This window comes from Arvicanthis niloticus, chromosome 5, assembly GCF_011762505.2.
Source record: "Arvicanthis niloticus isolate mArvNil1 chromosome 5, mArvNil1.pat.X, whole genome shotgun sequence".
Taxonomy (NCBI): domain Eukaryota; kingdom Metazoa; phylum Chordata; class Mammalia; order Rodentia; family Muridae; genus Arvicanthis; species Arvicanthis niloticus.
This window is the reverse complement of record NC_047662.1, coordinates 54,720,559-54,734,551: the sequence shown is the minus strand read 5'-3', so window position 1 is coordinate 54,734,551 and position 13,993 is coordinate 54,720,559. Positions and strand designations below refer to the sequence as shown.

Here is a 13,993-nt window from a genome sequence, read left to right as displayed (position 1 = left end):
TCCTTTTGTGTCTGAGTGACCTCACTCAGAATAATATTTTCTAGTTCCTTCAATTTGTCTGCAAAACACAGGATATCCTCATTCTTAATAGCTGAATTGTGTCAGTGAACCACATTTTCTGTATGCATTCTCCCATTGTGGTACATCTGGGTTGTTTCCAGCATCTGGCTATCACAAATATGGCTTTTATGAACAAAGTGAAACATGTCACCCTGTAGTATGGTGGGGCATCTTTTGGGTGTATGCCCAAGAGTGGTATAGCTGGGTCTTCTGGTAAATCTATTTTCAATTTTCTGAGGAACCTCCAGATTGATTTCCAGAGAGGTTGTACGAGTTTGTAATCCCACCAGCTATGGATGAGTGTTCCTCTTTTTTCCACATCCTCGCCAACATGTGTTGTCACCTGTGATGTTAATCTTAGCCATTCTGACTGGTATAAGGTGGAATTTCAGGGTCATTTTGATTTGCATTTCCCTGGTGACTAGGAACTTTCAACATTTCTTTAATTGCTTCTCAGGCATTTGAGACTCCTCTGTTGTGAATTCTCTGTTTAGTTCTATACCCATTTTTTGATTGGGTTGTTAGGGTTTTTTTTGGAGGTTAGTTTTTTGATTTTTTAAAATATATTTTAGACATTAGCCCTCTTTCAGATGTGCTATTAGTAAAGATTTTTTTCACCCAATTTTCAGGTTGCTGATTTGTCCTATTGATTATGTCTTTAACCTTAAGAAATTTTTCAATTTAATGAGGTCCTATTTACCAATTCTTGATCTTAGAAGATCCTGAGCCTCCGGAGTTCTGTTTAGAAAATTTTCCCCAGTGACAATGAGTTCAAGGCTCTTTCCCACTTTCACTTCTCTTAGATTCAGTGTATAAATGGGTTGAGAAAGATATTAGAAAAACAACGCCCTTCACAATAGTCACAAATAATATAAAATATCTTCTGATATCTTTAATCTTTTTGATATCTTTAACTGGTGTGACGAGAACTTCAAGTCTCTCAAGAAACAAAGAAGTCCTCAGAAAATGAAAAAATCTTCCATGCTCATAGATTGGTAAGATTAACATAGTAAAAATGGCCATACTACCAAAAGCAATCTACAAATTTGTTGCAATCCTCATCATAATTCCAACTAAATTCTTCAAGACATGGAAAGAGCAATTCTCAATTTTATATGGAACAACAACAACAACAAAACAGGATAGCAGAAAACATTCCTAACAATAAAAGATTTCTGGGGGCAATCACCATCCCTGACCTCAAGCTGTACTAGAGAGCAATAATGATAAAAACTGCATGGTCAATATATGTTCAGAGACAGACAGGTGAATCAATGGAATAGAATTGAAGACCCAGTAATAAAACCACACACTTATGGACACTTGATCTTTAAAAAAGAAGCCAAAAATATAGAATGGAAAAAGAAAGCATCTTCAACAAATGTTGCTGGTCTACCTGGCTGTTGTTATTTAGAAAGATGAAAATAGAATCATATTTGTCACCTTGTATTAAGCTTAAATCCAAATGGATGAAGACCTCAACATGAAACAGAATGTTTTAATGAGAAAAAATAAACGATTGAAGGACCAGTAACTGGTACATATTTATTTTCTCTGGAGCCATTCTGTAACCAACGTAAGGTAAATTTAAAACATCTGCAACTGTTACTTCCACACACTCCAGAACAGATGTCTAAGTGAACACAATCTGTAACACAGACACACAATAAATATGAAAATACAACCTGGGAGATGTCACTAAAAACTATTAACTCCTGAACAAATAAACTCAAATATATGAAAAAGATGTTAAGTGCTACAAGAAGAATTCACAAGTTTTATTATAGAAATAAATAGTAGAATGATAGTGTATTCAATTAGAATATGAATTCAACACAGTACCTGGACAAGAAAGTCATTAAGTTAAAGAAAAAAATAAGCAACATTAATGAAGAAATCAGTAACATGCTTGAAAAGGTCAGTAACATGAAAGGCACATGCACCAATAAACAGGTTTGAAAGGAAATAAAAAGCAACAAACATTCCAAAATATGAACACCTTAATGATTCAAAAAAGAAAGAGAAACATTACCAATATACTAAATTAAACATGAGGCTATAGTGAATGGAAGACCCTGAAAGTGAATTCACATATCAATAAGAAAAAGTAACGAGCTAAGAGCTAGGATAAGCTGCAGAAACTACTCATATGCATATACAGTGACAAAGCCAGAGGAATTACCATTTAGCATTGATGATGACTAAGGAAATGGGATGAAGGAGATGGCTCCACTGTTAGAAGGGCTGGTTGCTGTATCAAAGTTTGAATCTTAGGACCAAAACCAAGACTTGTAACTTCACTTTTAGGGAATCTAAGACCCTTTCTTTCTTCCTAGAGCACCACACACACATGAGGTTCAAGTGTCCATACAAGCATAGCGCCCATACACATAAAATAAAATGAATAAATCTTAAATATTTAATTGATGGAAAAAGGAAAATATTTCAAAAAAAGGAACTGAGGAAATTCAGCTCCACTAAGCTAGCAATGGAAAAGGTGTTTAAAGCAATATTATACTCAGAAGAAAAAAAAAAGTAATGTCATTCAAGAGGACACAGGAAAGATGATATTTCATAAGGAATTGCAGAATTACCAAGAGCTATAAAGGAATCCATTTTGATTAACATACTTAACAAGACTACCTGTAAAGTGAACTAAACAAATGATAAGCACTAATTCAGCCAGCCGGAAAACCAACTGTCAAAATTATTGAAGTTAGTGGAGACTTATAAAGAATAATCTTAAATGTCAATGTCTCCAACTCAACAACAAAATAGATTGAAGACTGGACTAATATTGTATTGTTTCTAAGAAAAACATCTTTCAGGCAAGGATAGTAATAATTAAAAACATGCAAGTCTAATGATTCTCATATCTGAAAATATAAGTTTGAAATCCAAACTTGTTGAAATTTGATTTTCAAAAGGCACTGAAAGATAATAAAGAGACCATTCAGTAAATCAAGATGATTCTGACAAAATGTGATACAAATCAAGTCAGAGCTGCCAATTTTGCAGAATCAAGAATGATGAATATAAAATTCCAGAGAAGTCAGGAAATAATAAATAACGGTTATTTCAGATTGCTGCTCTCATCTGTGGATAGCCACTGAAAATCAAAAGAAAAGAGTCATATTACACTATACCTCAATGGTCTTAAGAGATGGCTAGATGGTATTCTGTCCAATGGAAACACAGAAATACAACCTTCTCTAAATGACAATGTGTTCTACACCCCAAATATGTCTCAGAAGTTATAAATGAATCAAAGTTATCTATGACCTGAACAAGGGCAATAGCAATAGATATACCACAGAGTTCTCAACCTTATACACAGCACTACAGGCAACTCAAGAATACTGAGAATGAAGGAAAAAGTCTTCTCCAGGAAAGAGTTTACCAATTGGTTATATAATACAAAATGATCATCTTTGAAACATTCATGAAAGTAATATTATACACACTGAGCAAATTATAGTATGTATTTAGAAACATTTGTATTTATACATATACTTAGAAAAATAATTAGTAAAAAAAAAAAAGTGCCAACAAGTTTGAGGCTCTTTACCACCTTCTTTTCTACTAGATTCAGTGTACCTGATTTATGTTGAGGTCCTTGATCCACTTGGATTTGCACTTTCTGCAAGGTGACAAATATGAATCTATTTTCATTTTTTTCCTACTCATCACTTGCCAGTTAGACCAGCATGACTTATTGAAAGTGCTTTCTTTATTCCATTGTAGAATTTTGGCTTCTTTGTCAAAGATCAAATGTCTATAAGTGTGTGGTTTTATTTCTGAGGCTTCAATTCTCTTCATTGATTAACCTGTCCATCTCTGTACCAATACCATCCAGTTTTTATCACTATCATTCTGTAGTACAGCTTGAGGTCAGAGATGGTGATACTCCCAGAAATTCTTTTATTGTTAAGAATGTTTCTTGCTATCCTGAGTTTTTTATTTTTCTATATGAATTTGAGAATTGCTCTTTCCATGTCTTGAAGAATTTAGTTGGAATTATGATGGGGATAGCAATGAATCTGTAGATTGCTTTTGGTAGTATGGCCATTTTTACTATGTTAATCCTACCAATCTATGAGCATGGAAGATTTTTTTCATTTTCTGAGGTCTTCTTTGATTTGTTTTTTTGAGAGACTTGAAGTTCTTGTCATACCAATCTTTCAATTGTTTGGTTAGAGATACCCTAAGATTTTTTATATTATTTCAGGATACTATGAAGGGTGTTGTTTCCCTATTTTCTTTCTGAGTCCCTTTCTCATTTGTGTAAAGGAAGGCTACAGATTTATTTGAGTTAATTTTATATTCAGCCACTTTGATGAAGTTGTTTATAATCTGTAGACGCTCTCTGGTAGAAATTTTGGGTTTGCATATGTATGATATCATATGATTAGCCAATAGTGATATGTTGACTTCTTATTTGCCTATTTATATCCACTTGATCTTCTTTTGTGGTCTTACTGCTCTAGCAAGAACTTCAAGTATTCCAGTGGCTCAGGCTCTAAGATCAAGAATTGATAATTGGGACCTCATGAAACTGAAAAGCTTCTGTAAGGCAAAGGAATAGTCAATAGTACAAATTGGCAATCTACAGATTGGGAAACATTCTTTACTAATCCCACATCTGATAGATGGCTAATATCCAAAATATATAAAGAACTCAAGAAGTTAATATAAAAAAAAAAAAGAACCAATCAAAAAATGGTATATAGAGCCAAACAGAGAATTCAAAATAGAGGAATCTCAAATTGCCAAGAAGCACTTAAAGAAATGTTCAACATGCTTAGCCATCAGGGAAATGCAAATCAAAATGACCCTGAGATCCCACTTTACACCAATGAGAAGAAGGACAAAGATCAAAGACTCAGGTGACAACACGTATTGGCAAGGATATGGGAAAAAAAGAGGAATTGCTGGGATTGCAAACTGGTGCAACCACTCTGGAAATCAATCTGGATGTTCCTCTGAAAATTGGAAATAGATCTACCTGAAGACCCAGCTACACCACTCTTGGGCATATGCTCAAAAAATGCCGCACCATGCTACATGGTCATGTGTTCCACTATATTTATAGAGACCTTATTTGTTATGCCTAGAAGCTGGACAAAACCTAGATGTGCCACAATGGAAGAATTGATACAGAAAATGTCGTTCATTTACACAATAGAATATTATTCAGCTATTAAGAATGAGGGCCTCATGAGTTTTGCAGACAAATGGATACAAAATATCATCCTGAGTGAGGTAATTTAGGCCCAAATGGACATATATGGTATGTACTCACTGATAAATGGATATTAGCTAAAAAATATTCAATACCTAGAATAGAATCCACAGGACTCAAGTAGGTTAGCAAGCTGAAGGGCCCAGGGGAGGATGCTTCAATCATCTCACTTGGGACAATGAAGAAAGCAATCATGGGAGGTATAGGGAGGGAGGGTCCTGTGTGGGAGATGGAAGAGACAGAAAAAATGTGGAACATGTTTAGTATTGGGAGTGGGGAACAGGAGAGAAGTCCTGAAGGCCAGCGGAATGAAAGGAAATATGCAGCCTCAGAGGATGGGAGGTGTGTGGCCCCTCTAGAAAGTACAAGAGCCCTGGGACGTGAGAGACTCCCAGGATTTAAAGATGAAATGCCCAACAATAGGGAGAGGGAACTAGTAGAGTCCTCCCCTAATAGAAGACAGGGAATCAAATAGAGAGATGAGGTTGCCATTCCACATTCAAAATCTCCAACCCAGAATTGTTCCTGTGTAAAAGAACTGCAGGGACAAAAATAAAGGAGAGATTGAGGGAAAGGTTCTTCAGTGACTGGCCCAAATTGGGATCCATCTCAAGGGGAGGCTCCGAGGCTTGATACTATTATTCATGCTTTGATGTTCTTACAAACAGGAGTCTAGGATGGCTGCTCTCTGAGAGGCCCAACATGCAGCTGACTGAGACAAAGGCAGATACTTACACCAAAACAATGGAGTAAAGTTGGGGATACCTGTGGCTGAATTAGGGAAAAGTGGAAGAAGCTGAGAAGGATGGCAACCCCATAGGAAGACTAGCATTCTCAACTAAACTGAAACCCTGAGATCTCTCAGACATTGAGCCATCAACAAGGCAGCATACACTAGCTAGTCCAAGTCTCCTGACATATATATAGCAGAGGACTACCTGGTCGGGCCTCAGAGAGAGAAGGTATGTTTAACCCTTGAGACTTGAGGGCCAGGGAGAGAGGAGGCTTGGGGAGTGTGTGAGGGGAGTGGATGAATAGAGATATTTTCTCGGAGACAGAGGGTATGAAGAATGAAATCAGGAACTGTGGGAAGGCTGACTGGGAGTGGGTAAGTACTGGACTGTAAAAAAATATGTAATAAAAAATTGAGACTGAATTTGAAAGAGAGCAAGAATGTATCTAAAGGAATGAAAGGAAAGGGGGAAATGATATAATTATACTAGAATATTAAAAACATAATAATTTTTTTAAATCACCCTAAAAATAATTCCAAAATGATTGGATGTGTTCACTTCAATACTGGCAGCAGACTATTTATAGATTCTTAAAACTCTAAATCTAGAATATCTCAAATACCTAACCACAGAGAAAATGAAATTAATTCGGACACTGCATTGCGTACAAAGAAGAGTCTTAAAACAAGTTGATGAGCTAGAAAATACACTCAAAATATTAATCTAAGGAAGGTAGAGAGGGTCATAGAAAAAGCCAATCCTAGTTAATGATGGCATCATCATCATCATCATCATCATCATCATCATCATCATTACTATGGTCATTATTATTATTATTAAAGTTTTTAACTTTTATTGCTTTTTTTCTGAATTTCACATTATACAACCAAATCTCTCTCATCTCCCCATCTCTTGTATCTGTTGTCTGACCTCTGAACCCCCCACAAAAGAAAACACAATAAGATAGAATATAAAAAATCTAGTTGTGGAAGTTGTAGAGTGTTACAATGTACCTCACACTATACCCTTTCGCTCAACATTTCTTCACTTGAAGTGTTCACTGCAATGGGGGTTTGTTTGGAGGCCTCTGGCTTGTGTTATACCATCTATACTAGAGTCTCATGGGAACTCCTCTTGGATATTCTGTTGTTGCCCTATGTCATGGGGATCCTGCCACTTTGGATCTACAGTACTGGTACTTTCATGTGCTCTGGCAGATGATAGATTAGGTAGATGTAGGGGTGATCCACCTCAAAATCCTGAATCTGGAAATTGGAGGTAGCTGTCTTGATCATTCCACCAGATCTCTTGTGCCCACATCACCAGGGTAGGCTCTCCAGCACTGTTCCAGGTGGCTCACAAAATGCTGCAACCAACAAGTACTAGAACCAAATTTACTGATCTCTTGTTCTAGGGCTGGATCACCCAAACATCCTCCACTAGGGTCAGCTCTACTGTGCTTTCCAGGCGAAGTACAGGAACTGCTCTCCCAAATGTGGTTGTTTGTTTTTTTAAGGGAGAATATCAGTTCAGAGTGAGGTAACCTAGACCCAGAAAGACACATGGATTGTACTCATTTGTATGTGGATATTAGCCATAAAATATAGGATAACCATGCTATAATCCACAGACCAAAGGAAGCTAAGAAACAAGGAAGGCCTAAGGGAAGATGCTTGAATCTCACTCTTAAGGGGAAATAAAATAGATATCAGAGATGGATAGAGGGAAGGAACTGAGTGGGAGACCAGATGAAGAGAGGGACAGGGATGGAAATCATGTAGGGAAAGTGGGGTGGCAGAGGTCTTGGAGAGAGAATGGAAATTGGTAGAGGGGGTCACCCCTGGGATGAGGAGACTGGGGACAGAAAGAGGCCCCTGGGGATCTATGTGGTGACCCTACCTGGAACTCCTATTGGCTGGGGATGTAGAGGCTGATGTGGCCCCATCCTCTAGCAAGCAGGACTTACATTGGAGGGAGGGGGACAAAAACCCATCCACAAAACCTTCGATTCAAAATTTATACTGCCTATAAATACGCAGTGATAAAGAGCAGCAGAGATTTAGGGGAAGCCCAACCCAATGACTTGTCCAACTTGAGACCCATCCCATGGGAGTATGTAAACCCATGACACTATTAATGATACTCTGCTATTACTGCAGATAGGAGTCTAGCATAACTGTTCTCGGAGCAGCTTCATCTAGCAGCCGATGGAAACAGATGCAGGGACCCACAGTCAAACATTAGGCAGAACTCAGAGAATGTAGTGAAAGAGTGAGAGTTAGGTTTGAGGGTCCTAGAGAGCTCAAGGATACCACAAGAAGACCCACAGAGTCAAATAACCTAGGTCCATGGGGGCATACAGAGGATGAACTTCCAACAAAAGAGAATGCAGGGCAGGACCTAAACCTGCTGCACATTTTCAGTGGATGTTCAGCTTGATGTTCATGTGGATCACCTAACAATTTAAAGATGGTATATCTCTGATTCTAATTGCCTGTCTTCAGATCCCCTTACCCTGACCAGACTACCTTGTCAGGCTTCAGTGGGAGAGGACAGGTTTAGTTCTGCTAAAACTTGATGTTCTAAGGCAGATTGGTACACATGCAGAATTTCCCCATCTCTGAAGGGAAGGAAAAGGTGTAGTGGGCAGAGGGGCTTGTGAGATTGGAACTGCAATCAGGATATAAACTAACTAGATTAATTAATGAAAAAAGAGTGATATTCCCCCACATATATATCAATGTAAATATTGAAATAGTTCATATAAATGCTATAAATATTTTATATATGCTAAGTTCTTATATTATAAATAGGTTCATATCAAATTCAAATTTTTTTGACATTTATGTATTAGCTTTAAAAAGTACCCACATCAGAAGAAAAATGTACCTGTGTTTGAGTCAGTCTTAGTCCAATACTCTTTCCAAAATGGGCAAAGGCAGAGAGCTTACCATTAACACCTTTGATGCCTCCAGACACACGGTCTCATCTATTAACTTTAGTAGCTCCTGAAACTGAGTGTCCTCATACTCAAAGCGCTTCCCAATAGTGATGGAACAAATGATATTGGAAACTGCCTTGTTGATCCTGAAGTGAGGGTCAAAAGGCTGTCCTGGGGATACAAAGAGGGGGAAGTTTGGGTCTTTAAGGTATTGATTTCTTTTCTTTCTCTTTCTTTTGTTCCTTTTTTCCTTCTGTCTATCTGTCTCTCTTTCTATTATATTTTATAAAGTTTCTACTCTGTGTGACATAAAATATGCACAGTAGAGGATAATGTGGAAATTTTTGGCCACAATCTCCTACATGGATCCTGGCATGATTCAAAGACATTGTCAATATGTGAGAACTCACATAGATAATCAGGTTTTTTTTGTTCGTTTTTTGAGACAAGGTTTTTCTGTGTAGTCCTGGCTGTCCTGGAACTCACTTTGTAGACCAGGCTGGCCTCGAACTCAGAAATCTGCCTGCCTCTGCCTCCCATGTGCTGTGATTAAAGGCGTGCTCCACCACTGCCCTGTGATAATCAGGTTTTAAGTCCAGTAATTTGTTTAATGACCCATTTGTGTGCTTAGCTACAACACTGCTGGGGCAAGGGCATGGTTACAAGCTCACTGTTCCATCCCAAGTGCCCATTACCCTGTAGGCCAAAGACACAGTTTAGACAATTAATAGATATCTGTTCAAGAATAAAATAACCAGATCCTTCTGCACTACCCTGTGAAATGCCCACCTTTTTCTTCTCCTATAGCCTCCACAAGATGGTGAGCCTCCTCCTGTATGCGCTGTTCTAAGCTCTTCTTCCCTAAACCAAAATTCTTGAGTGTCATCAGTGTGAACATTCTTTGTTCCTTCCATGTTTCACCACTGGAGGAAATAATTCCTTCAAAAAAGAAAGTCAGCATTATGGCATTATGATTCTGGCTGAAGAATACCCAAAAACCTTTATAAGACATGTGTTTAGATGAAATAAAGGATAAATATGGAAACTCAAAATTGTATGAAGAGAATTCCAGTGCAAGTAGCAAATATGTTCTGCTAACTTGTGAAAGCATATAATTTACTAAGTACTGTATTATAAAATTTTGTACTGATAGAAACAATATAGGTTTATAATCAATTAAGAAAATGTTCATTTCAGTTGTTAAAACACTGAAGTATGATAATATATTGTAAAGTAAATTTAGAAAGACAACAAATATGTAGGCATCCAGGTGTTCAAATTCAAGTTTCTATGGTTCTAAAATCCCTCTTTCATAATTAGACATATAATTTATCACAATGAGTATGCAGAATGTACTATTGAGCTCCTCCAGTCTGAGGCCTGCGGGTGAGTGCACCCAGGAGCCCCCCAGACACATTCTGGGGGATCCATAGAACCCATAGCCAGCGCTAGCACGCCCCTTCCGCCGCTCGCCCCTCCTCCAGTCTGAGGCCTGCGGGTGAGTGCACCCAGGAGCCCCCCAGACACATTCTGGGGGATCCATAGAACCCATAGCCAGTGCTAGCACACCCCTTCCGCCGCTCGCCCCTCCTCCAGTCTGAGGCCTGCGGGTGAGTGCACCCAGGAGCCCCCCAGACACATACTGGGGGATCCATAGAACCCATAGCCAGCGCTAGCACGCTCCTTCTGCTGCTTGCCCCTCCTCCGGTCTGAGGCCTGCAGGTGAGTGCACCCCGGATTCTGCCAGACATATTTGGGGGGGATCCACAGATCCCACAACCAGCTTTAGGTAGGAAAACCCACATACTACCCTGAGCTCATAGCTGGGCGCCCTGAGTGCTCAGAACCCAGCAGATACCCCTCCCCACCCCCCTCCCCCGCGCCCCTGCCGGCTAGCACCCCCCTTCTCCCCATCTCCCGGGTCTGAATCCCGGACCAGACCTCTACCAGGTCTGCAGTTGTGTGGACCCCGGATACCGCCTGAGACATACTGGAAGGTCCGCTCAACCCAGAGCCACAGAGGAACAACTGAACTCAGAGTGTCAGACAACATACCCTGAGATATCCAAGAGGAGACACTGCACCCAGAACAGCAGACATCTAGCTGGACTGCTACCTTGGAGGCACCATATCCTGAGGCATTCTAGAGATATCACTGTAATCAGGGCAGCTGGAAAAAATCACAAAGACATCTGGACTCCTAGAAGACCAAACACAAGCGAGACAACTGGAAAGACAGGCTTCAATCAGAGACAGAAGTACAGGTAGCACTAGAATTAACCAGATGGCAAAAGGCAGGCGCAAGAACGTAAGCAACAGAAACCAAAGTTACATGGCATCATCAGAACCCAGTTCCCCCATCATAGCAAGCCCTGAACACCCCATCACACCAGAAAAGCAGGATTCAGAATTAAAATCACTTCTCATGATGATGATAGAGGACTTTAAGAAAGACATAAATAACACTCTCAAAGAACAGATAGAAACCCTTAGAGAGGAAACACAAAAATCCCTTAAGGAATTACAAGAAAATGCAACCAAACAGGAGAAGGAATTAAACAAAAATATACAGGATCTAAAAACGGAAGTAGAAACAATAAAGAAATCACAAAGGGAGAACACCCTGGAGATAGAAAACTTAAAAAAACGATCAGGAGTCATAGATACAAGTATTACCAACAGAATACAAGAGATGGAAGAGAGAATCTCATGTGCAGAAGATACCATGGAAAACATTGACACAACTGTCAAAGAAAATGCAAAATACAAAAAGCTACTAACACAAAATATACAAGAAATCCAAGACACAATGAGAAGGCCAAACCTAAGGATAATAGGAATAGATGAGGGGGAAGACTCCCAACTTAAAGGACCAGTAAATATCCTCAACAAAATTATAGAGGAAAACTTCCCTAACCTAAAGAAAGAGATGTCCATAAATATACAAGAAGCCTACAGAACTCCAAATAGTTTAGACCAGAAAAGAAATACTTCCCGCCACATAATAGTCAAAACATCAAATGTACAAAACAAAGAAAAAATACTAAAAGCAGTAAGGGAAAAAGGCAAAGTAACATATAAAGGCAGACCTATAAGAATTACACCAGACTTCTCACCAGAGACCATAAAAGCCAGAAGATCCTGGACCGATATCATACAGACCCTAAAAGAACATAAATGTCAGCCCAGACTACTATACCCAGCAAAACTGTCAATCATTATTGATGGAGAAACCAAAATATTCCATGACAAATCCAAATTTACACAGTATCTCAACACAAACCCAGCACTTCAAAGGATAATTGGTGGAAAACTCCATCACAAGGAGGGAAACTACAACCTAGAAAAAGCAGGAAAGTAATCTTCCAAAAACCGTAAAAGAAGGTAGCTACACAAACATATCTCCACTGCCAATAACAAAAATAACAGGAAACAATACTCATTTTTCCTTAATATCTCTTAATATCAATGGACTCAATTCTCCAGTAAAAAGACATAGACTATCAGACTGGATACGTAAACAGGACCCAACATTTTGCTGCATTCAGGAAACGCACCTCTGTGGAAAGGACAGACACTACCTCAGAGTAAAAGGTTGGAAAACAATCTACCAAGCAAATGGTCCCAAGAAACAAGCTGGAGTAGCGATTCTAATATCAAATAAAATCAGTTTTCAACCAAAAGTAATCAAAAAAGATAAAGAAGGACACTTCATATTCATGAAAGGAAAAATGTACCAAGAGGAACTTGCAATTCTCAACATCTATGCCCCCAAATGTAAGGGCACCCACATACATAAAAGACACTTTACTAAAACTTAAAGCATACATTGCACCCTACACAATAATAGTGGGAGATTTCAACACCCCACTCTCAGCTATGGACAGATCATGGAAACAGAAACTAAATCGAGACACAATGAAACTAACAGAAGTTATGAACCAATTGGACTTAACTGACATCTATAGAACATTTCATCCTAAAACAAAAGAATACACCTTCTTCTCAGCACCTCATGGTACCTTCTCGAAAATAGACCATATAATTGGTCACAAAACAGGCCTCAACAGATACAAAAAGATTGAAATAATCCCCAGCACCTTATCAGACCACCATGGATTAAGACTTGTCTTTGACATGGACAAAAACATCAGAAAACCGACATACACTTGGCAACTGAACAATGGTCTACTCAATGATAACTTGGTCAAGGAAGAAATTAAGAAAGAAATTAAAGACTTTTTAGATCTAAATGAAAATGAGGACACATCATATCAAAACATGTGGGACTCATTGAAAGCAGTACTAAGAGGAAAAATCATAGCTCTAAGTGCTCACAAAAAGAAAGTGGAAAGAGCATACATCAACAACTTGACAGCACACCTGAAAGCATTAGAACAAAAAGAAGCTAGTATACCCAAGAGGAGTAGACGGCAGGAAATAGTCAAACTCAGGGCTGAAATCAACCAAGTCGAAACAAAAAGAACTATACAAAATATCAACAAAACCAGGAGCTGGTTCTTTGAGAAAATCAACAAGATAGACAAACCCTTAGCCAGACTAACCAAAGGGCGCAGAGACAGCATTCAAATTAATAAAATCAGAACTGAAAAGGGAGACATAACAACAGAAACAGAGGAAATTAAAAAAATTATCAGAACCTACTACAAAGGCCTATACTCAACAAAATTGGAAAATCTGGAGGAAATGGACAATTTTCTAGATAGATACCAGGTACCAAAGTTAAACGAGGAGCAGATAAACCACCTAAACAGTCCCATAACGCCTAAAGAAATAGACACAGTCATTAAAAATCTTCCCACCAAAAAATGTCCGGGGCCAGATGGTTTCAGTGCAGAATTCTTTCAGACCTTCAAGGAAGACCTAATACCAATCCTCTTCAAGTTATTCCATCGAATAGAAACAGAAGGAACACTACCCAATTCATTCTATGAAGCTACCATTACACTCATACCTAAACCACAGAAAGACCCAACAAAGAAAGAGAACTACAGA

The 13,993-nt window shown here is 38.6% G+C and overlaps 1 protein-coding gene across 1 annotated transcript in view; it reads right to left on the bottom strand.

The window, feature by feature from the left end:
* Positions 1–13,993, bottom strand: part of LOC117709299 (cytochrome P450 2J4-like) — a 46,489-nt gene that overhangs the window by 21,910 nt on the left and 10,586 nt on the right. The window contains 2 exon segments of the mRNA XM_034503592.2: positions 8,988–9,148; positions 9,767–9,916. Of these exon segments, the coding sequence (XP_034359483.2) occupies positions 8,988–9,148; positions 9,767–9,916 (311 nt within the window).